Raw genomic sequence first — 22,541 nt, 5'->3', positions numbered from 1 at the left:
CCCCGCTGACTCATCTCTTGTTGCTCGCCGCCTTCATCGCCTTCATCGCCTCTCGTGAGAAAAATAAAAAAGCTCTTCGCGCTCCCCGTAATGTATGCCCAGCCCTGCCGAAACCCATCGCTAGGTCCTTGCTCTTCCTCTGCAGAGCTTTAATTCTGCGGAAGCTTCAGCATCTCATATTCTATCGACCCAGCGACGGTGCTGACCGCCCTAATCTTCTTTAGCCAGAGCAGTGCTTGGTCCCATCTCCCCCTTCCTCGCTAGCGAACTTCGCGAAAGAAAAGAAAAAAAAAATCTTCGAATTCGCCGCAGCCTGCCCTTGTTTTGTAGATGAAGCGCGCCAGACTCCGCCGTACCTATGACAGCGACGCCTCCAGATGAAGCGATCCACATCCGCGGAGAGACCCTGACTCCTGAGAGTCCGCGGCCGCTTCACCCCCAGGAGCCATCGAGCATCCCGGTGCTGGAGAACCAAATGGATCCGGTCTTCAACGACACGGCCACGTACCAGAAGCCGAAACTCATGCAAGACAATCCTCCGTCCCAGACCGACGATGACTCCTCGTATGAACCGTATGCCGAGATCCCTCCTGCGCCCGCCGATGGCAATCATGTGCAGCCCTCAGTTAGTGGAATGGATAATGTTGCCTCCCAATTGGGGAATCCTTCGAGTCCATCGCAGGGCAAAGAATTCACAGGTAGTTCCCGTCTCCAACTGGAACCTGAACAGACCAGAGTTCCCGTCTTGAATGCATCTCCGCCAGCGGAGTCTATTGCTTTTGATGGCACATCTTCTTCGTTAAGCAAGCTTCCTCTAACCTCTTTGTCTCCAGATGATGCCCGTGTCCCTCCCCTCATAGATCAGCCCGCCCAAGCGCAATATACCCAGCAAGGAGCCGTCTCCCATCAGATGACCTCTGCTGGATCCAGCGAGGCGCAGGCGCCAGCTTCTACAGCCCCCTCCGGGTCGGAGAATAGAAATGCAGTGGCCCAGGGAGGTGTTGACTTTCAAAGCATCCTCGCCCAGTTAGCACAACCGACGTCCAACGCGTCGTCCGGCACTGTCCCTACATCATCTTCTGAGCATACTCTTCCCCACCAGTCTGCCCCTGACGCCTCTACTCAAAATGCGGCCGGGCTTCCCCCGCGCCCTCCGTCCCAGGAACAGCCCAGTGCGGATAATCTCCAAGCATACCATCCCCAATCTAATCAGAACACCTGCCCATCCACCACTGCCCCATATGCGCCTCCATCAGATCATAGCCATGCGAGTACCGAGTCGGGCTCCAATCCATCCGTTCCCGGGGCTCCTGGGGCACCCCCAGGCAGCACCTCGACCGCGAATGGACTGCCACCGCCTCCTGGCGCCTCGTTCCAGCAGCCGCAGCAACAGCAGCCATCTCAGTCCTCCGCGGATGCATCGCCACAGGCGAAACAACAAGGCATCAGGACGGAATGGCACGGCGGTAAGCAGCTTGTCGTGGGGGACGTAGAGCCGCCTTGGCCGCCCGAGATTCAGAAGAAGTATGACGAGTTTCTCCGTGAGGAGCGCATTCACGTCACGGAAGGACACTGGGACCGCTTCCCGCAGGGGTCGAGACTTTTTGTTGGTTCGTACCCCCGGACCTTGGATGGCGAAGCTGTTTTCTGACGTCGACCAGGAAACCTCCCGACAGAGCGAGTCACCAAGCGAGATCTTTTCCACGTGTTCCACAAGTATGGGACGATCGCGCAGATCTCCATCAAGCAAGCATACGGCTTCATCCAGTTTACGGATGCCAACGCATGCCGTCAGGCTTTGCAAGAGGAACAGGGAGGTGTCATCCGAGGCCGGAAGATACGTAAGTATTTTTTTTTCTCTATGCATTTCTGAAGGTGCTCTCATTGACGTCTCCCTAGACTTGGAAATTTCCAAGCCGCAAAGGAACTCGCGATCGGGCCAAGCTTCTGCAGAGCCGTCCCGGACCTCCAACCAGAGACGGTCGAGGTCACCGGAGTACGGCCGTGGGGGCCCTGGAGGAGCGCGATCCAACCGGCCACCGCCATTTAGCGACTTCCGGGACGAGCCTGGTTCTCGTCGGCGTGATGATTATCGACCCCCGCGGTCTCCTTCTCCTCGTGGTCCTCGCGGCCGTGATGGTTATCGGTCCCGCGATCGCACACCTGAACGGTACGACCGTCGAGACAGGCGGAGGTCCAGGTCTCCGTATGGGCGGGACCGGCGATATAGAAGCCCAAGCCCTCGGGGACGAGGCTACGATGCTGAGCCGGATCATTTCTCACGTCGTGGCAGAGATCCACCCAAGGTGCAGATCATCGCTGCGGACGATGTGGACAGGTAAGTCACGCCGACGCCATCGGGCAAGGCGGTCTCCTGACTTTGTTTTCCTCTAGGAATTACGTCTATCATGTAGAAAAGGTATACAAGGCGGAAGGTGTTCGGACCGATGCTCTGATTGTCAACGCGAGAACTCCCATGTTACCGGCCGTGCAACGTTTTCTCGACGACGGAGCAGCCATGGTGGTCACGATCACCCGAAACCAGCCGTATGCCAACACTGTCAACGTAGCCTTGCCAGACCCTGTTCCTGGGTCGAGTAAGGTCGGCGTCAAAGGTGAGTTTGATGTCATTTGGAAACCAAGTACAAGGCTGATCTCTCTTTGTCTAGAATATCCCGATCTCAAGTTGGAGGTTGCGATCGGAATGACTCCTGGCCGCCAGCCTGGTCGGATGAGCGCCGCTCCGCCTCCATACCAACCCCCTGGATACCCTCTTCCGAGTCAATTCCCTCTCCCGCAGGTGCAGCCGCAGATGCCTGCTGCGCTGCCCAATCAAAATCCACTTGCCAGCCTGATCTCGAGCCTCGACGGTCCGTCACTGCAGCAGCTGCTGAACGCCCTTCAGCAGGCCCAAGCGCCGCAGGCGGCCCAACCTCAGCCCCAACAGCCGTTTTCGCAGATGCCGGCGACCAACCCGGTTGATCTGGCCAGCCTTCTTAACAACCTTAATCGCATGCAGAATCCGGCACCCCCGGCCCAGAGTGCACCACAGCTCCAGTCGTTTGGAGTACCGGTGGCTTCCAACCCTCCTACTTCTACGGACCCTAATATGATTGCACTCCTGGCTAAGGCTCTATCTGCCAGGCAACCGGCTATGCCGAATCAGCCAGCTAATCCTCAACTACAGAATATCGTCGATCAACTGGCGAAGTGGAAGCAATAAATATCTGTTGTGTGGGGATTTGCATTCTTTGTCTTGTTCTGTTCTGCAATGTCTAGCCTGTCTCCGACTTTCATGTTGCTATGTGCTCTTTATGTGGTGATTCATCTTGGGAGTGGGCATGGCGAAACGGAATTTACCAGCACGCACACATTTGCTTTGGCGAGTCCGGTCTTTTCTGATGTGGTTGCTTGCTGAGCATGCGCAGGGAGATAGAACATATTATTCCGTTGAGTGGTGAAAGATGTATGTACATGTACATGAAAATCTCCTCGGCCTCAGCCTATGATACAGCGATGAAAATGCATCATCATAACCCGCAACTCCGTAATGCAAACATTACACGGTCTATTTTCCCTGTGTTTCTTGTTCCTTCTTTATCCGCTCAATCGTCTTGTCCCGGTTATATTCCATGACTCGTTTTTCCTTGAAATACTTGACCTACAAAAGCAGGATGAGCATAAGCCCAAAAGTCACTGAAATTGATAAACTCGATAGGAACCAACCCATGTCTTGGAGCACGCTGACTCAAACTCCGCAATCTCCTTCCCGCATTTCCGCCGCGCCTCGGCATCGTTCTTGACGGCATCGAGAATGTCATGGCGGTCCAAGCAGGCAAAGAAGGCGTCCCGGGCGTTGTAGCATTGCTCGCGCGAGGATCGGTCGGGAGCGATTTGGCCGCCGTCGGAGGCCTTTTTGGAGGAGGATCCGGAGCCGAAGAAGGGAATCCAGGCCATTGTATCGTTTATGAGTCGAGGAGTTGCTAGCTGTTCAGTTTGTCAGAGGTGTGTTGAGAACTTGAGAGAGACTGTACTATGGAAACTGAAGTCTTTTTGAGCTTTGCAGATGGAATGAGTTCATTCCGCGGCTTGGCCTTGGCATGAATCATCGGAACCGCTGAACCGGTGGAACCACGACGATTCAAACTAACTTATTCGTAGCGTAGCTGGTTTGTTTGTCCATGTTGTTTAACCAACTCGTTGGTCAGAGTCGCGACCTGGAACGGTCTTGCTTCTGAACTATAGCGGAAGGTGATTTGAGATGTTGCTGCCTCAGGTGTGGCTTCTATGACCTTGTTTGCATCGCAACGTGGCTCTCCTACATACCTACTACCTACACATCGCCTACAAATTTCCCGGAGCTGTTCATTTCAATATCTCCGCGTCTCGTTCTACCCCCAAACGAAACGCTGCCCGCGCATTGATAAACGAAGAAAATAATAACGGACTTTCTCTTTGAGAAAGAAAAAAAAAAAGTACTCAGTTCATGCCCCCGCGGCGACGACCACCTCGACCCGGGGCCCTCACGGACCTCTCGCCGCTCAAGATCCTGCGCAAGATCGTCGCGCTGCAGCTGCTGTACTATGTCTCGGCGACGGTTCTGATCGTCTTCACGACGCTAGTTGCGGGCCAGACGTTCGATATCGATCTGATATTTGGCTGGAGGAGTATTCGGGGGGATACGACGCTGGGGTGGATGTTGAGTTTGGTGTGGTTTATGAACAGTTTTCCTAGGTAAGACTTGACTTGGGTTCTGGATGGGTAGGACTTGGTCTCTAAGAGGGTGTCATAGTGTTGTCTTCCTCCTTCTCATTGTGTCGCGGTCAAAACTGATCCCGGACTTTGCGCTCACGATCCATTTCATCCATTTGCTTGTGGTGTCTTTCTGGACGCATTCCGTCCCCGAACACCTGTTATGGTGGGGGGTACAACTGGCCAGTGCTGCGTTCATGACGTTTGCCGGGATCTGGGCATGTCAGAAACGGGAGCTGCAACCCATTACGTTTGGCCTGGACCTGGGAAGCAGCAATACGAATAGTCATAGCACCAGTCGATCTCGTACCGAGGACAGCAGCGCTGGGAATGCAACAACCGCACAGGAAGGGAATGATGATCCCGAGAGTGGGCTTCTTTCGGGCACCTCGCGAGGACGTGGCAGGGGACGGAATCGGGAGAGTGGAAGTGAGTATTATGAGATGGGTCCGGTGAAGAAGGAGAGTGAGGCGATGGCCGCTGGCGGCTCGTGATGATGATGACTATTTCGTTTACCTTGTGTATGGGATCTCTAGTGTATATATGTAATGTAGAATACCCGGGTGTCTGTGGCATCTAGTGCTGTATCTACGGTAGGTATCTAATAGACATACTAATCAACTGCGTCCGGAGTCTATGCACTCAGATGGACCGTCAAAGCTAGCGGCGAGTCATTCATCCATCTAATAAGTTGAAGTCTGGTATGCAATAGTTGGAAAGTTGGCCGTTTTCTCCGCATCCAAGCTCTCCACGCCAACGCCTCGAGTCATGGCTATTGAACAAGACATTCTAAGGTGATAAATAGAACATTGAATGAACCCCGCTCTTCATGCCGAACAGGAAACTTGATGCCAACCATGATTCTTCTCGCAAAAGTTTACTCCATCCTAGCGTCCTCCAGTCCAGAGGGAGGAAAGAGATCGGCATCAGTCCGATTGGCTCAAATGTCCGAAATTCAACGACAAGATATTGTACCAACACGTCAAACTGCCGATACGAAGCAGATCAACAGTATAAAAAAGCGGGCAGACCATCTTCCGTCACCATATCGCTGACATTAAAGTTTCCATCAACGTTTCTTTTTGACCGGATATAAAACGTATAGTAAAACCACAATGTCGTCCACCATCACGGAAACTGCAACGACCAACTACCCCGCTCGCATCGTGGCCGCGCAGCAGGAAGAGAAAGAGAAACAAGAGGATCAATTACCGCCGATCCCCCCCGCCGAAAAGGACAAGGCCTTCCAGAGCCTTGTGCGCGGAAACCGCGCCGGCACGCTCAAACTCCGCGGCATTCCCGTCTTCGCGGACGTCTATGCCAAGCGGCAATGGATGAAGGAGCACATGGCTGCTGCTTTTCGGTTCTTCGGAAAGCAGGGCTATGGGGAGGGTGTTTCGGGGCATATTTCGATGCGAGGTTTGTGATTCATACTACTACTATCAATTCCTCTTGTTAGGCGCATGGGTAATTCTAACGAGGAAGATACTAGACCCCGTCCTCAAAGATCATTTCTGGATCAACCCCTTCGCCAAACACTTCTCTCTGATGAAAGCGTCAGACCTCGTGCTGGTTGACAGCGAAGGGTACGTATGCGAAGGAGGCAACCAGGCCGTGATCAACGAGGCCGGGTTCATGATCCATTCCGAGATCCACAAGGCGCGGCCGGATGTTGTTGCGGCGGCGCATACGCATGGTGTGTATGGGAAGACGTGGAGTGCGTTTGGGAAGCCTATTGAGATGATCAGCCAGGGTAGGTTTTTTTTCCTCCTTTTTCTTTCTCTGTGGAAGGGGGCAGTGGACTGAAGGGGCATGCATAGATGCATGCAACTTCTACGGCAAGCTCAGCGTCTATGAAGAGCATGGCGGCATCGCACTGGCTCAAGATGAGGGCAGGGCCATTGCCAAGGCATTGGGGAATAACATCGCCTGTATCCTGCAGAATCACGGGTACGATGATTCCCAAGTCCCCGGATTTGTGATCATGCTGACCTTGGGAGTTTGTTGACCGTCGGCTCGACCGTCGACGAGGCGGCGTTCCTCTTCTACAGCCTCGACAAGGCTTGCCAGTCGCAGCTCATGGCCGAGGCCGCCGCGGCGAACGGCGTGCCGAAGAAGATCATCCCGGACCATGTCGCGAAATATACCGCGAGTGCTGTGCAGAACCCAGTGAGTTCTCTTCTTCTGTCTGCAGTGGGGTAGGCTTGTCTGACTCGTGTTGCAGCATAATTTCTACACTGAGTTTCAGCCGGAATATGAGTTGATTGTTGAGGAGTCCAATGGCAAAGTTCTAGAGTGATGGGGTAGTATGTATAGTGTTACTGTGGTTGACAGGAGGCATCAGAAACGGATGACTCAGATACTTGGTGCCTGAGGTATCTAAATGCCAAGTTTAGTGTGGAGTACAGGACTCGAAGGCTACAAGTAGCTTCTCAGACTCCATCGCGGTAGAGCTCCTGGCCGTGGTGAGACCTCCAATTGACATACAGATGCCATTTGTCCCAGTCGGATGTATCGTCCAGTCGTAGCCGCCGCCCCTTGAACCAATCCATGCCCTTGATTAAATCCCTCATGCTCTCCAAATCAACTCGTCAAACACCATGACCGACGGAGACGCCGCATACATCGACTACGACGTGTTCCTCGACCAAAACTTCTCCGCCGCCGCCTTTGCCAACTCGCTCGTGACCAGCACCAACAATGCCAGCGACACGCAGCTGGACCTGGCCACGCCGCTGTCGCGGGTCCTGTTCGACGTCCAGGAAATCGACACGCACATCCACAACCTGACCACAAAATCCGCGCTGTCGCTGCTGACGCACACGCAGCAACAGACCGACGCCAGCCAACGGGTGCTCCGGGAGGTCGAGGAGCAGGTCTCGGCGCTGTCGGACGGATATCGGCGGCTGGAGCGCGAAGTGCTGCGCAAGTGGGAGCATGCGGAGGAGGCGAGGGTGGCGGCGCTGAATTCGTGGGGGGCGCTGCGTCTGGCGCGGGCCGTCGGGCGCTGCGTGACGCTGGGCCGTCAGCTGGAGGGGCAGCTGGCGGAGGTGACTGGTCGAGGTTTGGGTGGGAAGGAGGACCATCGTGCGATGGTGCGCGCGGCGCAGACGATTCTCTCGCTGCGGCAGATGTTCTCCGCGACGGGGGAAGGGGCGGAGGCCAAGGGGCTGGATCGCGTCAAGGTGATTCGCACGCTGCGGACGGATCTGGTGATCCCCGCCGAGAACACCGTCAAGTCGCGCGCACAGCAGGCCATCAGTCGATTCTCGGTCTCGTCTCTGGCGAGCGGGGGCGGCTCCGTCAACGGAACGCAGTCGCTGTCGGTGTCGTCGACGTATGCGCAGACCGAGGAGAATAAATCGAGATTGTTCTCGGCCATCACCACGCTCTATCTACTGTCGCCCAGTCCCAAGCCCGGGACTGCCGAGCACGAGTTCCAGCCGGAACTGCTCCTGTCGACCCTCCAAGGCTACATTCATAACGCGGTTACGTCGTCGCTGTCCTCCCTGGGGCGCGCGCTGGCGCAGCTCCCCTTGTTGGACCGCGCCTTGGCCGAAGTTTCTGCCCGATGCCAGGATATCGCCGCGTTGGAAGCATTGCTTGAGGGTTTCAAGCGGCCATCACATCCGTTCCTCGAGCATTCGTCTTCCCCCAACACCATCCTCCCCTTACTGCTCCAGATGCTCGACACATCCTCGCTGCCCTCGTATTTCTGGCGGTCTCTGGCCTCCTCGCTGTCGGCGCGGGTGCAGGAAATCCTCGGTCGCGGCGGGATCGCTGCGCGGACGCTCCGGTCGAACCGAGACCGGCTGCGGACGGAACTCCGGGAATGCGTGCTGCGCGGTTCCCAGCTTCCGTCCTCAATCAGCAGGGGACGAGATCCTACCCTTCCGGGCAGTTGGGAACGGGAGGCGGCGGTGATGGTCAGCTCAGTGGTGGGGCCCTTGGGACGATAGGACTTTTTTTTTTTTTTTCATCGTGCTCGCTGATATGCGAATGTCTACGCTTCTCTGATTTGGCTAGAAGCACGAGTATCTGTCTGTCGGACTGATAGGTAGGTTACCGAGAAGCAATTGCATATACTCAGATTTGGGCGATGACATTTCTAAGTCATTGATCTGACTGATAGTCTTTTTTCCCTTCTACAACGAGCACGCTGACAGAAGGACATGTACCACTCTGTTCCGTCCCAATGCGTTCTGGTTCTGGTTGAAGTCTCGTCTAGCCTCAGTCCCGTGACATGCTTAGTCATCGCACAGGCACCGGCCGCACCGCTGATCCAGGGACCGTGGTGTGCCAAGAGCGTCGATCAGGATCGCTGGCGATGGCACTGACCACGTGACATCAGCGGAGGCGTGGCGCAGGTACCGTTGAATCCGACCGTTGCCGGGATTGGTAGGCACACCTTGTCGTTGTACTCGGTCTTTATGCAGAATCAATATTATTATTATCATTATTATTACTCGGATAGAGACGAGAGCGTTATTGCTTGCATTTAAATGATCTGATCTCGACTGCATGAGAAACTGCATGGACATGGGGTGGCACATCCCCGCTTCGAGTCGGACCAGCGGGGTGCAGGCTGCATGAATGAGTACGAGATGGATCTCGGCTGATGCGGAGGTTTTCAAGTTTTCTACAGTACTGTACGGAGTATGTACGAGTACTCTCAAAGTAGAGCGTAGAGCGTAGAGCGTAGAGTCGAGCGGGTCTGGAGATGGAAGAGTCGACATTTTGATGTCAGTCATGGATATATGAATTCATCATGATGTAGTATGTCCGGGCTGCAACCAGACAGTTTTTGCCTTCCTGCAGGATTTCATCATTCAACACGGGATTGATCTTAGATGATCAGCACGCGGGAACTCTAAAAGACCATGGACCTTTTTGACGGTTTGATTTTTTTTTTCTCCCTCCCAAAAGCAGTCACAAATCACGAACAGCGGAGACTGATGATGAATCATCGACTCGACAAAAGGAACCGCAAATGGAAGCAGAGGTTCCTGGCGTTGTGGACATCCAATCAGAAGCCAAGTATATACTCCGTAACTAGTTTACTCGATCCGAAAAAATTCAGGGAAATTTCAGTCGGAAGATTCCCGGAAGGCCAGAGAACAAAAGACGCCCGCTGGTTGGTCCGATCTGGGCTGTTCTCGGCTGGCCTTGAACAGCCAATCTGGAGGCGGTTTGGGAGGGACCCGGACGAGGAACTTAGGGGCACTTTTTAGTTAGGTTAGCCCTATCAGGCCCCAAAAAAGTCCCCCCTTGGCCTTAGCCCTTTAACCCACTCCCCGGGCCCTGACTCTGAGTCTGTCTGTGTCTCGTCTCTCTTCTCCGACTTCTGTTCTCTCCTCGAAAAAAACGAAACCAGGATTTTGACTTTTCCAGTCTTGAAGCCCCTCGCGTCTTTTGGATTTACTTACAATACGACGTACTCTTGTCGTCGTCATTATTGAATTCTCCCCTCTGCGGCCCAGACCCGTCCATTTCTATTTTATCCTGCCTGGTTTCATTCAGACTTTTTTTTCTTTTCTTTTCTTCACTCGAAACCTCAGTTGGACCGTCTCTTTCTTTTCTTTTTCTTTTCTCTCTCCTCTCTTCCTTTTCTCTTCCCTTTCCTTCCCTTCCCTTCCCTGGCCATTTCTAAATCACTTCGCTAAAAAAAAAAAACTACACGCGGTCGCCTTTTCGAACAAAATTCCCGACCGCCTATCGCCACCCGAACAACGATCGCGCCCGTTCCTGACCCTCCATATCTCTCCCCAATCCCCATCGCCGCCTCGCTCCCCCTCCCCATCGTACAAATCCACGCCGGAGCCTTCGGGCTGGGACCAACCCGCGCAGATCATGTCGCGGAGCAGTTGACCGATCTTCCTTGTACATAATCCCGCCCCATACATACATCCCGTCGTCCCATCATTCCCTGCATTTCAGAAATCCAAGCCATCCGCACGATTTGCCCCTTCAAAACCATCGTCAGAACACCTCCCATCGCTCTCTGATCCTTCCCCCGCGTATACCCCGCGGGTTTGTTCCGTCGTCATCGCAATGTCGTCCTTTCTTCCGGTAAATCGCTCGGCTCCGTCCGAAGATGTGTCGATGAAGGATACGCCCCAGCAGCAATCGGCAGAAGAGACCTCCAAGCCCGCCGAAGAGGCGGATGCCAAGCAGAATTCAGCCGCCCCGACCGGCGACCAACCCGCCGCTTCCGACGAGGCCCGGTCGCAGTCGAACGGGACAAACAACAATGCCGACGGCTCGGCTCCACCAAAGAAGAAGAAGAAGGGCCAGCGTTTCTTCTGCACCGACTTCCCGCCCTGCACCTTGAGCTTCACCCGTAGCGAGCATCTCGCCCGCCACATTCGCAAACACACGGGCGAACGCCCGTTTCAGTGCCATTGTTCCCGTCGCTTCTCGCGGCTGGACAATCTCCGCCAGCATGCCCAAACGGTCCATGTCAATGAAGAGATCCCCGGAGATTCTCTGGCCGCGACCGGCACGCGCTTCCAGCGTCAAGTCCGGACCGACCGCGTCCGGACCCAGGGCCGGGCGCGCGCGGGAACGACGGGCAGCCAGAGCAGTCATGCCCGGAAGCATAGCCGTAACCTGTCCACCTCGAGCGTCGCCTCGACGGCCTCCACGTACAGCCAGCCGCCGGATTTCCGTCAACGACCGCCCCCGTTGATGATGATGCCGAATGACGGCACCGCCCGTGCACACCTGTCGCTGAGTAATGGCATGGGGGAGCCTAGCACGCCGCCGTCGCAAGTCACCTCGTTCCCCACCCAGTCTCCAACTGCCGGGTTCGCGGCCGGCGGCGCCGCCGGCAGCCCACAATACGGGTCTCCCGCCTCAACCATCCAGCAGGGATACTGGGAGGAAAGCCAACACGGACGCCGTCTCTCGATCCCGTCAGCTCCCAACCCCATGGCCGGCGCTCCTCAACCCAACTATCCGCCTCCGTACCTCTCCCCGATGCTAACGACGGCGGCTCATTCCTCCACCACCACTGGCTCGGTGTTTGCGAGTCCGGCGAACTCGAGCTACACCTCGCGGGACGAGAGCGCTTCCGAGGCCGAGCTCCGGCGGCGGACCTGGCATCCGTCGACCTACTACCCGCGCCCGGCGACGAGTGGTGTCGCGCAGTACGAGCCCAATGTGCCGCGACCCGCCTTTGGCGGCGAGAACTCGGGCGAGCAGAAGCCGCGGCTTCCGGGGATCGAGAGCTTCGACCGGGTCCTGCGGGAACGACCGCTGACACCTCCGATCCGGAACCCCGACACGCTGAATCGAGGTCCAACCAGCCAGCCTTTCACGTCCGGGCCCGCAAGCACTACGCACCTCACGAGCGGTATCCGACCCCAGCCGCCCATCTCCGGCCCGGGCCATCGGCGTGGGCAAATGTCCTGGGATCTCCACTACAACTTGACGGGCCTCAGTCTCGGCGGCAGCAACCCCCCGAAGGAGGCTTGGGCTCATCAGACTCTGGGTGAGATCAACAAAGTTGGCTCGCAATTTTCCGCTCCTTATCGGCCGTCGACTGCGGGAACCCTCGGTCAACAGGACCGGGACGCTGCCCGCGGGCCGGAGCCGGCCACCTCACAGCCTCCCAAGCCCTTCCCTTGGCAGGGAGCGTCTCACATCCCTCGCACGTCGCCCGAGGATTCTAGTAGCAGTGAGGGCGTCGCGACTCCCTCGACGTCCGCGATGGAGTACCATCCGGCCATTGTGCATAGTAATGGATACGTTGAGCCTCCGAAGGTACGTTCCATGGTTCGTCTGATTTCAATTTCTGCACTATTGACAATCTACTAGACCGGTGCGCCTGCGCCAGCTCAACCTCCGTTCGCTCCGTCGGAGCCACGGCCCGGCTTTCTCGGCGCAGGCTCCGGAGCTGGAGGCATGGGCCGGCTAGAGGCCCTGGTGGCGGTTGCAACGAGTGAGAACAAGGCCGCCGCGCGGTTATTCTAGGTGGCTGCGGAGTCATTTTATTTTTCTCTCTCATTGATGAATATCTCTGGTCTTTTTGGTTCCATTCGTTGAACGATTCGTTAGTACATGACTCAAGACCTGATCATGCGACGAATCTTCTCCGTTGACGACGTTACGAGCTATCGTGGTTATGCATTGGTGTATCGGGCAGCAGACGGGATCCCGTGTTGTAGTTGTTCCTGCTTGGCGCGTGTGGGTTTGGCAGTCAGATACCCAGGTCTTCCACTCTTTTGATCGTGTCCGTGTTCGAGGCTGTTTTGTGCCTTTGCCATGTCTGTCTTCCTCGTATGTCTTAGTACAGCAGATTTGTGTTCTCGGTCTACGTGGATCCGGATGGATCAGATCGTGTACGAAGTTGATGAATGATATCCGTATTTATGAATTTCATTCTGTACCTTTGAAATCGAGATTCAGTATTATAATCTGTTCAAGCCAATTTTGGAGAGATCCGTCCGACCACCACAACTATGTACAGTTGGCGTATGAGCAGAACGCCATCCTATGCTCCAAGACCAACCGCACGGAGTATGTCCAGGTTTTTGAACTGTAGGGCTACAGTGTGGTTGGACGGGTTCTTTGGTATAATTGTACCTGGTATGTAGTACTGTCGGTCAGATTGACACCCAGCCAGGTTCATCATCAAACATGCCAATGAAGAAACAGCAGCATCGAGTAGGTATTAGGTCTTTCTACCGGAACTAGTACAGCCTTGCCAGATTTTGTATTCCGGTTGCAGCTGAATATTCGATGATTGATTGAGTGAAGGAGAAGAAGGGGTATTGTACAGTCCAGTACTCTACTCTACTCTAGTGGGGAGAATGCTTACTTAGTGGTGACGTCATCTTTCCGAGAACCTCTTCCTTTTTCCCTAATACATAGTACGTACTAGTACTACACATTACTTGTCCTAGGTGAGCTCCAGGCTGTGATGGCGCAGTGACGTGAGTCGTGACAGGCAGTTCGTATAGAATTCGAAAATCGTTCCTTGATGCATTGTAAAAGCCATAGACCTACTGTTACCTTGTACAATGCAAGAGCCAATGTAGCATGATCAGAGTTCTAGCAACTTGATCCTGATCTTTGATTCAAACTGCTGGGGACAGTACTATCATGAGACGCGAGGAGTAAAAGTCAAAAGGCACCCGGACAACTTGCAAGCCTGATTGATTGATTGATTGATTGATTGATTGATCGATCGATCGATCGATCCTGCGGCGGTGGTTCATCCTCTTTTCAACGACGTCATCGCCTGATAGTACATACTACCTACTTTCATCTTCGAGATCTTTTTCCTTTCCCTTTTATATATAAAACCTGTTTGATAGTAGTACCTCCATCGTTCAAAACATCAAATTTAATACCCCGGCTGATTCCTTTTCTATTGCCAACGGAGCAAAATAATTCTTTCAACATGTCAAAGTCCCGCCTACCAATGTACCTTGGTCTCGCCGCCGTCGGCGCCGGTGGGTTATATCTCTATCGTGCGGGCGGAGATCCGCACAAGGCAAAGGACAAGATGCAGAGTGAGTGCCATCTAATTTACCAAAATGAAAACAAAGTTCGGACCTGATGAGATCAGAGGACGTCGAGCAAGCACGACGGAAACTGCCAACGGGTGACCAGGCGAGAGCTGCGGGGGAGAAGGCCGGTGAAGAAGCCAGCGATTACATTGATCAGATCGTAACGCTTCCATCCTACCTACTACACTACTCTCCTCGTAGTTTATCCCGCGAAACAGGTATTAACCGAACGAATATAGGTGAAATCCGCCCGCGACAGAGCCCGCGACGGCTCCCCAACCTCCGTCGAGGAATATACCAGGGATAGCATCAACAAGATCGATCAGGTGCGCCAAGATACCGCGAAGAAACTCGGCGTCACGGTCGATAAGCTCGATCGCAAGGTGGAGGATAAGGCTGCGGAGGCTAAGTCGACGATCTCGAGTTGGTTTGGCGGGTCGAAGTGATTCATTTTTATCCCTTGCCGTTCGAAGTGTTGGGGGTGTAATCTCTCAAGTCAAATTGCTCCGAGTGTCTCGTCCGTCTCGGACTGTTCGAGTTGTTTTGAGAATTCCCTGATCGAGGTCTTGTGAGGACTTTGTACTTAGTTTTGGGATATGCCAATAATGATGGAAATGTGATTATCTGTCTGTAGATTGAGCTTGCCTTTTACGAGTAGACCGACATGATGCATTATTACTCCAATGTTTAATGCTCGGTTTAGGGTACCTAGGGTACGAGTAAATAATGTAACCATATCCGGTTAGCGCAACGCGACACGAACACGCGACACGCCGCGCCCGAAATGGAAAGATCACAACGCCCATCGTTCCTCCCTTGCAAGCGATCGATTGAACAATTGGCGAGGAAGCCGCGCTCTTTCCTCGACTGCGAGATTATTCAGAGTACAGGAAGAAAGAAGAGGAAGGAACCACCATGCCCGCAGCAACGGCAAGAGCAGCGCCAGCAGGAAGGCGTGACCGGACACGATTGCCTTCCGCAGGGCAGCCGTCCATCCAATCGTTCGCAAAGACGTTAAAACCCGGCCTTTCTCTCGATAAGGACAAAAAGGACACCCCCGGCAAGCCATTCGCTCACAGTTCCCTCACTCCGTCGCCCTCGAAGAAGCGGAAGCGGGCGACTGTTGATGCGGACGCGCACGATGATGTTGATTGCTCTCTGCCTGCCGCGACCGAACCGGTTGCGGTGCAGGATACGCCTTCGAGAACCCTCAAGTTTGGCTCTCTTAGTGTCTCCACGCCTCGACCGGCCGACGGGGAAGCCGCATCGGTGACCGAGAGCAAGTCAGTATGCGAACCGGCGAAACAGACCGATCGACCCCGCCCGGCGGGTGTCAACGAGCTACTCGCTTTGAATCGCGCGTTTCTATCGGCTCTCTCGCTCCATATGGCCCACAATGGCCCGACAACTCCGGCAGATCTGCGGGAATTGCTCCCTGGGATCGAGAAGATTTGGAAGAAGAGAAAAGTGGTTGTCAGAGATCTGCAGAGGTTGACGCGCGTGTGGAATGACGCGTCGGATTGCTTGGGCATGCAATTCCGCATTGTGAATTACGGTCTTGGGAGGGTGTGTCTGGAGCGGATGGTTTCGTCCGAAGGGGACAAGGCTTCTAAAATAGGTGGCCGTTTTGATGAGAATGAACTACAGCGCAAATTCGCGCGAGAGTTGGAAGATCGGTGGCGGAAGTGCGTGTCAGAGGGTTGTGAGGACAAGTTTGTGGACTTGCTGGGGTTGGCACCCATCATCGACTCCTTGGTCCCCTTGCCGGGGCTACGAAAAGGTCAGCAGCGGCTGCAGGACCTCAAAGGATGCGTCATCAAAGCCAAGACGGCCATGCTCAAGACTAAAAGCAGCGATGTCAACGAGCCCAAGAATCGAGAGCCGACAGCAGACCGCCAGAAGAATCTGCTCGAACGGATAAGGAACAAGGAGCTCCACCAAGCGAGCTTGCCCCCTCCCCCGACAGAGAAGGACCTCTTGCGGCAATCTGCCGCTGAGCGTGTGGAGGACGTTACGCGCGTCTTGCTACTACTTAGACCGCAAGCCTCTGTAAAAAATGGCGTTGTGACGGCTCAAAAGAAGCCGTACCAGTTCGAGGCCCTTGTGCAGAATATCCAGGACTCGCTGCGGCGGCCGGTTTCGTCGCAGGAGATTGCTGCCTGTTTGGACATACTGGCTCAAAAGGACGTTGCTGGAGACTGGGTTGACATTGTGAAGATCGACAAGTTGACGTCGGTTGTGTTGAAGTCTGGCAGTGACATTTCCCCCGAGGAGATTTCGGCCAGGGTGAATCGTGGAGGGTTGGTCAAGGCATGATGACTGTATGATTCTGATGACTACACATTATGAAAAGCATTGTACGCAGATCGTTCATTCAATACATACTATACTTAATTAGCAGTCTGAAATGCAAAGGATCTCAAGGCAGCATCCCGCGATTAATATTTCCTAATTCGGAAATACGGATTACGAGAACGCGTGTCCACGTGATCCGGCGCGTCTCAAGGGATATCAATGCAGCGTTCTCCATCACCGCGACTTGAACTCCCAGATTCAACACCATGTCGTCAAGACCGGAATTAAAGGCACGTATGCCCCTAGATCATCACAAAAATATCGTTACTGACTCCAGCAGGTCGACGACGAAGTCGGCTTCATCCGCTTCTTCAAATCCCTCCCAACCAAAGGGAACGATGCAGACGGCACCCCATCCACCGTCCGCATCTTCGACCGCGGCGACTATTACACCTCGCACGGGACAGATGCCGAGTTCATCGCACGCACCGTGTACAAGACGACGTCGGTATTGCGGACGTTGGGCCGCAGCGACAATAATGGCGGAAGCGGCGGCCTGCCGTCCGTCACGATGAGCGTGACCGTGTTTCGGAATTTCCTGCGCGAAGCGCTGTTTCGGCTGAACAAGCGCATTGAGATTTGGGTGTCGGCCGGTGGCGCCGCGGGGCGCGGGCACTGGAAGTTGGCCAAGCAGGCGAGCCCCGGGAATCTGCAGGATGTGGAGGAAGAATTGGGTAGTGGTGGTGGTGGAGGGATGATGGATACCGCGCCGATTATCCTCGCGGTCAAGGTGTCTTCCCGCACGTCCGAGGCGAAGAATGTAGGTGTGTGCTTCGCGGATGCCAGCGTGCGCGAGCTGGGCGTGAGTGAGTTTGTGGACAACGACGTGTACTCGAATTTCGAGTCGCTCGTCATCCAACTCGGGGTCAAGGAGTGCGTGATTCAAGCGGACAGCTCGCGGAAAGATACCGATTTGGGCAAGCTGCGCTCCATCTGCGACATGTGCGGCATTGCCATCACGGAGCGGCCGGCTGCGGATTTTGGGCTGAAAGACATCGAGCAAGATCTGGCGCGGTTGCTGCGCGACGAACGGTCGGCGACCACGCTGCCGCAGACGGAGTTGAAGCTGGCGCTGGGCGCGGCGGCGTCGCTGATCAAGTACCTGGGCGTCATGTCTGATTCGACCAATTTCGGCCAGTTTCAACTCTACCGGCACGATCTGTCGCAGTACATGAAGCTGGATGCGTCGGCCCTGCGGGCGCTCAATCTGATGCCGGGCCCGCGGGACGGGTCCAAGACGATGAGCCTGTACGGCCTGCTGAATCATTGCAAGACGCCGCTGGGCAGTCGCCTGCTGGCGCAGTGGCTCAAACAGCCGCTGATAGACCTCGAGGAGATTGAGAAGCGGCAGCAACTAGTCGAGGCGTTTGTCGTGGACACGGAGCTGCGGCAGACGATGCAGGAGGAGCACCTGCGGGCGATCCCGGATCTCTACCGCCTGGCGAAGCGGTTCCAGCGGGGGCAGGCGACGCTGGAAGACGTGGTGCGCGTGTACCAAGTGGCGATCCGCCTTCCAAACTTCATCCAGAGCTTTGAGAACGTAATGGACGAAAAGTACCAGACGGCACTGGACGAGCAGTACACGTCGAAGCTGCGCACCGTGTCGGACAGCATGGCGAAGCTCGAAGAGATGGTGGAGACGACGGTGGATCTGGAGGCGCTGGACGACCACGAGTTCATCATCAAGCCGGAGTTTGACGAGAGCCTCAAAGTGATCAAGAAGAAACTTGACCGGCTGCGGCAGGACATGGATATGGAGCACCGACGGGTGGCGCGCGATCTGAACCAGGAGATGGACAAGAAGCTGTTTTTGGAGAACCACCGGGTGCACGGGTGGTGTTTCCGGCTGACGCGGACAGAGGCTGGGTGTATCCGCAACCGGCGCGAGTACCAGGAGTGCTCGACGCAGAAGAACGGTGTTTACTTCACAACGAGCACGCTGCAACAGCTACGGCGGGAGCACGACCAGCTGTCGGCGACGTACAACCGGACGCAGACGAGCCTGGTGCACGAGGTGGTCAGCGTGGCGGCGTCGTACTGCCCGCTGCTGGAGCAGCTGGCGGGCATCATCTCGCACCTGGACGTGATCGTCAGCTTTGCGCACGTCTCGGTGCACGCGCCGACGGCGTACGTGCGGCCCAAAATGCACGCGCGGGGCACGGGCAGTACGATTCTCAAGGAGGCACGACATCCCTGCATGGAGGTGCAGGACGACATCTCGTTCATCACCAACGACGTGTCCCTGGTGCGCGACGAGTCTTCCTTCCTCATCATCACGGGGCCCAACATGGGCGGCAAATCCACCTACATCCGACAGATCGGGGTCATTGCGCTCATGGCGCAGATGGGCTGCTTCGTGCCTTGTTCCGAGGCTGAACTGACCATCTTCGACAGTATCCTCGCGCGCGTCGGCGCCAGCGACTCTCAACTCAAGGGCATCTCGACTTTTATGGCCGAGATGCTCGAAACCGCCAACATCCTCAAGTCCGCCACCGCGGACTCGCTCATCATCATCGACGAGCTCGGCCGCGGCACCTCCACCTACGACGGCTTCGGCCTCGCCTGGGCCATCTCCGAGCACATCGTCACCGAGATCCGTTGCTTTGCGCTCTTTGCTACGCATTTCCATGAACTCACCGCGCTCGCCGAGCGGTATCCGCAGGTCCGGAACCTGCATGTCGTGGCGCACATTGACAACCACTCTCCCTCACCCACCCCGACCGACGGGGAGAGGAAGAAGAAGAAACGCGAAGTCACCCTCCTCTACCGGGTCGAGCCCGGCGTCTGCGATCAATCCTTTGGCATCCACGTCGCGGAACTCGTCCGGTTCCCGGATAAAGTCGTCAACATGGCACGACAAAAGGCGGATGAACTGGAGGATTTCTCCACGGCGCAAGGCGGCAGTGACCAGCAGGAAGAGAATGACGCCGCGAAAGAGAAGAAGAAGAACACCAAGAAACCAATCGACACGTACTCTCAGGAGGAGATTGAGCAAGGAAATGCCCTTTTGCGGGAGATCCTGCTCCGGTGGAAGGAGGAGATTAGTCGGGAGCCGTCGATGACGGCGGCGCAGAAGAAAGAAGTGATGCGGAGGTTGATCCGGGAGGATGAGAGGGTCAAGACGAGTCGGGTGTTTGAGGAGATTAGGGCTTTGTGAATCTTACTAACTACATGTAGTCTGTGATACTCCCCTAGGGAACCATAATCATCGGGGTTTCGGGTGTAGGTCAATACGGTATTTGCAGGGTTTATTATTAGGTGGAACCATGAAATTGATACATTACAGAAAGAAAAAAAAATATCATACAAAAGATTCGAGACTGATTACATTGTAGGTTTGTTCTTGGGTTGGGAGTCGGGTTGGTTCTTTGCAACATTCCACCCCTTCTGCCGAACTGGCACCCGGATCGCCGTCTTGAGCAACTCAACCAGCGGCTTCTTCTCCACGGACTCCGGCCGCCACTGTGCGTCGTCGCGATCCAGCCGGAGCGCCGCATCCAGCATGATTTGCAGGGGCAGCTTCGGGTAAAAGTGCACCGAGTGCCGCAGGTCGTCCAGCACGAGCTGGTTGGCCAGCGCGCGGCGCGTCTTGGGGTCCGGCCCCCATCGAGGGTTCTCCTCGAGGAGGTGCAGCACCGGGTTGTCCCGGTAGGTCGGCGGGACGAGGGTCACCGCGTCCCCCAGCAAAGGCGGCGGCGAGTCGCTGCCTGTTCTCGTCCGCTGGTTGTACTGCACGCCCACCACCAGCGGGCCAACCGTGCGCCGCCACTGTGCCGTTGTCTGGCTGCGGCGCGGGTACTCTGTCCGATCGAGCAGCGAGACGCGCACCCACTGCCGCATCTCCTTCGTCGTGGCTTCCTCCATGCATGCGTACCGCCACAGCACCCGGCACGTGTTGTAGTACTGGCCCTCGTACGCCAGCTTGAACATCTTGCCGTAGTTGGGCGACTTGAACGACTCCGGGTGGTACCGCACGTGTCCCAGGAAGAACTCGAGCAGCCCGTCAATGTCCTGGAATGACAGGCAGATCAAATTCAGCGTCTGCGTGTCCACCCACAGCTCCTTCTCCCGGAAGATTTGCATCATCTCCTCGAGGAACCCAACGTTTGGCTGCACCAGCTGGTGCTCAATGATTCGGTTCAGTAGCGTTGTCGACACCATCTCCGTCCCGTACGCCCGCTCGATCGAGTCGATGAAGCTGCGTAGATCCCCGCCTTGTTTGACGTGCCGGGAGTACAGCAACCCAATCACATCCTCGAGGACTTGCCGGAGTATCCGCGGCTCCTCCAGATACCCCAGTTCCTGCATGCGTCGCATGACTTGCATCTTCGGTCCCGGCGACAGCAGACACTGCAGCAACGAAACCCAGGTTTCCCCATTCGCAGGGACATTCAGTCGATCCATCGACGACAATATGTACCGAAAAAACCACATATCCTGGCGCTTTGCGCTGCAGCGGAGGAGGATATTGAACGAGTCCGTCGACGCCACGTGCTCCGCTTTTGCCAGAATCGCGCGGGCTGCCGACAGATGCTCCTTGCTGCAGAGATACTCCAATGCGCTATTGAGCGCATCCGTCGAAAACAATCGCTCGTTCCTCTCCGTGGAGAAGAGGCGCAACAGGGCACGCCGGACGCGGTGATAGTGTTGGAATGCATCGACCGGGCTCCTGGGCTTGGGAGCCTCCGACCTCGTCAATTCCTCAACGTAATGGGCAAACTCTCGGACACTGTACAAGGGCCGCCGTTCGTTCGGGTTCAAATGCGTGGGATTCCACTCTAGGTACCAAACTCCCCGCACCAGGGGAACAGGCTGGCCTTTCTTTTTCATTGCTCGAATGGAGGGGAGTATCGGTAGTGCCGGCACCTTCATATCGAGTTGATTGCGAACTCGTCGTTCCTCGAATTCTCGGAACTGCTTCTTGACCATCTCTACTGCGCGCTCGCTCCCGGATAGAATGACCTTGCGGTATATCCCTTCGCTATCCTCTGAATCCAGCACCCGGATCTCACAGCCTGTCCGAACAGGCACACGCCAAATGTTCTCACGCCCACGCACGGATCCCGACATCGCCACCACCGTCACTTCTGGAACCAATATCTGCTCGTGCACCGTTGCCGTCGAGTTAACGGGCACCTGTCTATTCTGTAGTCCTTCCAACATCATCATGAGATCAACCCAATGAACCGGAGAAACATCTCGCCCTTTACTTCGTCGGAATGCCGCTACATATCGACGATATCGGAGCTTCTCTCGTTCGCGGGGTGGATAGTTCTTTGCATTCAGTCTAGCATCCTCCTTTGCCTTAACTCTGGCAAGGAACTTTTGTCGCAACACCGATGCCTTCTCCCTCCGGACAAACACCTTGCGAATGAGGGGGCGATCGCCGGAAAAGGATGTTGACGTCCCACGATCCTTACTCTCTGGACCAGCAAAGCTGGGCGAGTCATTGCCCGAAGCTGGCCGAGCATCCTGATGAACGGAGGCATTTTCCTTCCCAATCGCAGCGGAGCTGCTCAGCCGCCTGCTCGATAGCCATTGCGCGACTGGACTAGTGACGGACGGTCGTTTTGGGTTCAACGATTGCGAAAAGTGACGCTGCTGAGGCTCGTCGCCCGGTCCGCGCGGTGCGAAAAATGACCTCCGATGCGCCAATGATCGCGACGCAAGCACAGACGCCGTCCAGCGAGGATACAAGAAGTAAAGAGGGTCGTCGGCTGAGGTCGGAGCACTGTCCAAGAAGGAAGATAACTTGCAGCTTCTCAGACAGGGACAGCCGCGTGTGAACATAAGGATGCAAAGGAAAAGTAACGGGACATGGACGGCGGTCCCAAGCGCAGCCCAGGTCCCGACAATGCTTTGCGCTGTTGCAATTGATCGACAGTGATGCGAAAACAAGGCTCCAACGCGAGGACAGTG

General features: G+C 55.6%; 10 protein-coding genes across 10 annotated transcripts; 8 read left to right on the top strand and 2 right to left on the bottom strand.

Annotated features, from left to right (window-relative positions):
- Positions 1 to 358: 358 nt before the first annotated feature.
- Positions 359 to 3,223, top strand: VTN31DRAFT_6674 (uncharacterized protein; the record flags this gene model as incomplete). The annotated part of the gene is made up of 6 exons (XM_069407310.1): positions 359 to 698; positions 834 to 1,610; positions 1,662 to 1,841; positions 1,900 to 2,338; positions 2,395 to 2,615; positions 2,670 to 3,223. The coding sequence occupies 6 exons, from the start codon at positions 359 to 361 to the stop codon at positions 3,221 to 3,223; spliced, it is 2,511 nt and encodes an 836-aa protein (XP_069258849.1).
- Positions 3,224 to 3,568: 345 nt separating this feature from the next.
- On the bottom strand, positions 3,569 to 3,957 carry VTN31DRAFT_6673 (uncharacterized protein; the record flags this gene model as incomplete). The annotated part of the gene is made up of 2 exons (XM_069407309.1): positions 3,569 to 3,661; positions 3,727 to 3,957. The coding sequence occupies 2 exons, from the start codon at positions 3,955 to 3,957 to the stop codon at positions 3,569 to 3,571; spliced, it is 324 nt and encodes a 107-aa protein (XP_069258848.1).
- Positions 3,958 to 4,486: 529 nt separating this feature from the next.
- Positions 4,487 to 5,246, top strand: VTN31DRAFT_6672 (uncharacterized protein; the record flags this gene model as incomplete). Its single annotated transcript, XM_069407308.1, has 2 exons — positions 4,487 to 4,734; positions 4,793 to 5,246. 2 exons carry the CDS (start codon positions 4,487 to 4,489, stop codon positions 5,244 to 5,246), a joined length of 702 nt encoding a protein of 233 aa, XP_069258847.1.
- Positions 5,247 to 5,867: 621 nt separating this feature from the next.
- VTN31DRAFT_6671 (uncharacterized protein) lies at positions 5,868 to 7,051 on the top strand (the record flags this gene model as incomplete). The annotated part of the gene is made up of 5 exons (XM_069407307.1): positions 5,868 to 6,171; positions 6,245 to 6,505; positions 6,573 to 6,702; positions 6,753 to 6,921; positions 6,977 to 7,051. 5 exons carry the CDS (start codon positions 5,868 to 5,870, stop codon positions 7,049 to 7,051), a joined length of 939 nt encoding a protein of 312 aa, XP_069258846.1.
- Positions 7,052 to 7,352: 301 nt separating this feature from the next.
- Positions 7,353 to 8,711, top strand: VTN31DRAFT_6670 (uncharacterized protein; the record flags this gene model as incomplete). Its single annotated transcript, XM_069407306.1, has 1 exon — positions 7,353 to 8,711. One exon carries the CDS (start codon positions 7,353 to 7,355, stop codon positions 8,709 to 8,711), a length of 1,359 nt encoding a protein of 452 aa, XP_069258845.1.
- A 2,092-nt stretch (positions 8,712 to 10,803) lies between these two features.
- Positions 10,804 to 12,726, top strand: VTN31DRAFT_6669 (uncharacterized protein; the record flags this gene model as incomplete). Its single annotated transcript, XM_069407304.1, has 2 exons — positions 10,804 to 12,516; positions 12,571 to 12,726. The coding sequence occupies 2 exons, from the start codon at positions 10,804 to 10,806 to the stop codon at positions 12,724 to 12,726; spliced, it is 1,869 nt and encodes a 622-aa protein (XP_069258844.1).
- Positions 12,727 to 14,158: 1,432 nt separating this feature from the next.
- Positions 14,159 to 14,713, top strand: VTN31DRAFT_6668 (uncharacterized protein; the record flags this gene model as incomplete). Its single annotated transcript, XM_069407303.1, has 3 exons — positions 14,159 to 14,270; positions 14,327 to 14,427; positions 14,507 to 14,713. 3 exons carry the CDS (start codon positions 14,159 to 14,161, stop codon positions 14,711 to 14,713), a joined length of 420 nt encoding a protein of 139 aa, XP_069258843.1.
- Positions 14,714 to 15,182: 469 nt separating this feature from the next.
- Positions 15,183 to 16,583, top strand: VTN31DRAFT_6667 (uncharacterized protein; the record flags this gene model as incomplete). The annotated part of the gene is made up of 1 exon (XM_069407302.1): positions 15,183 to 16,583. One exon carries the CDS (start codon positions 15,183 to 15,185, stop codon positions 16,581 to 16,583), a length of 1,401 nt encoding a protein of 466 aa, XP_069258842.1.
- A 245-nt stretch (positions 16,584 to 16,828) lies between these two features.
- VTN31DRAFT_6666 (uncharacterized protein) lies at positions 16,829 to 19,779 on the top strand (the record flags this gene model as incomplete). The annotated part of the gene is made up of 2 exons (XM_069407301.1): positions 16,829 to 16,852; positions 16,903 to 19,779. 2 exons carry the CDS (start codon positions 16,829 to 16,831, stop codon positions 19,777 to 19,779), a joined length of 2,901 nt encoding a protein of 966 aa, XP_069258841.1.
- Positions 19,780 to 19,946: 167 nt separating this feature from the next.
- VTN31DRAFT_6665 (uncharacterized protein) lies at positions 19,947 to 22,412 on the bottom strand (the record flags this gene model as incomplete). Its single annotated transcript, XM_069407300.1, has 1 exon — positions 19,947 to 22,412. The coding sequence occupies one exon, from the start codon at positions 22,410 to 22,412 to the stop codon at positions 19,947 to 19,949; it is 2,466 nt and encodes an 821-aa protein (XP_069258840.1).
- Positions 22,413 to 22,541: the final 129 nt, after the last annotated feature.

The sequence above is a fragment of the Thermomyces dupontii genome, assembly GCF_041956625.1.
Source record: "Thermomyces dupontii strain NRRL 2155 unplaced genomic scaffold VTN31scaffold_7, whole genome shotgun sequence".
In the NCBI taxonomy this organism is placed as follows: Eukaryota; Fungi; Ascomycota; class Eurotiomycetes; order Eurotiales; family Trichocomaceae; genus Thermomyces; species Thermomyces dupontii.
This window is presented reverse-complemented; position numbering and strand designations above follow the sequence as displayed.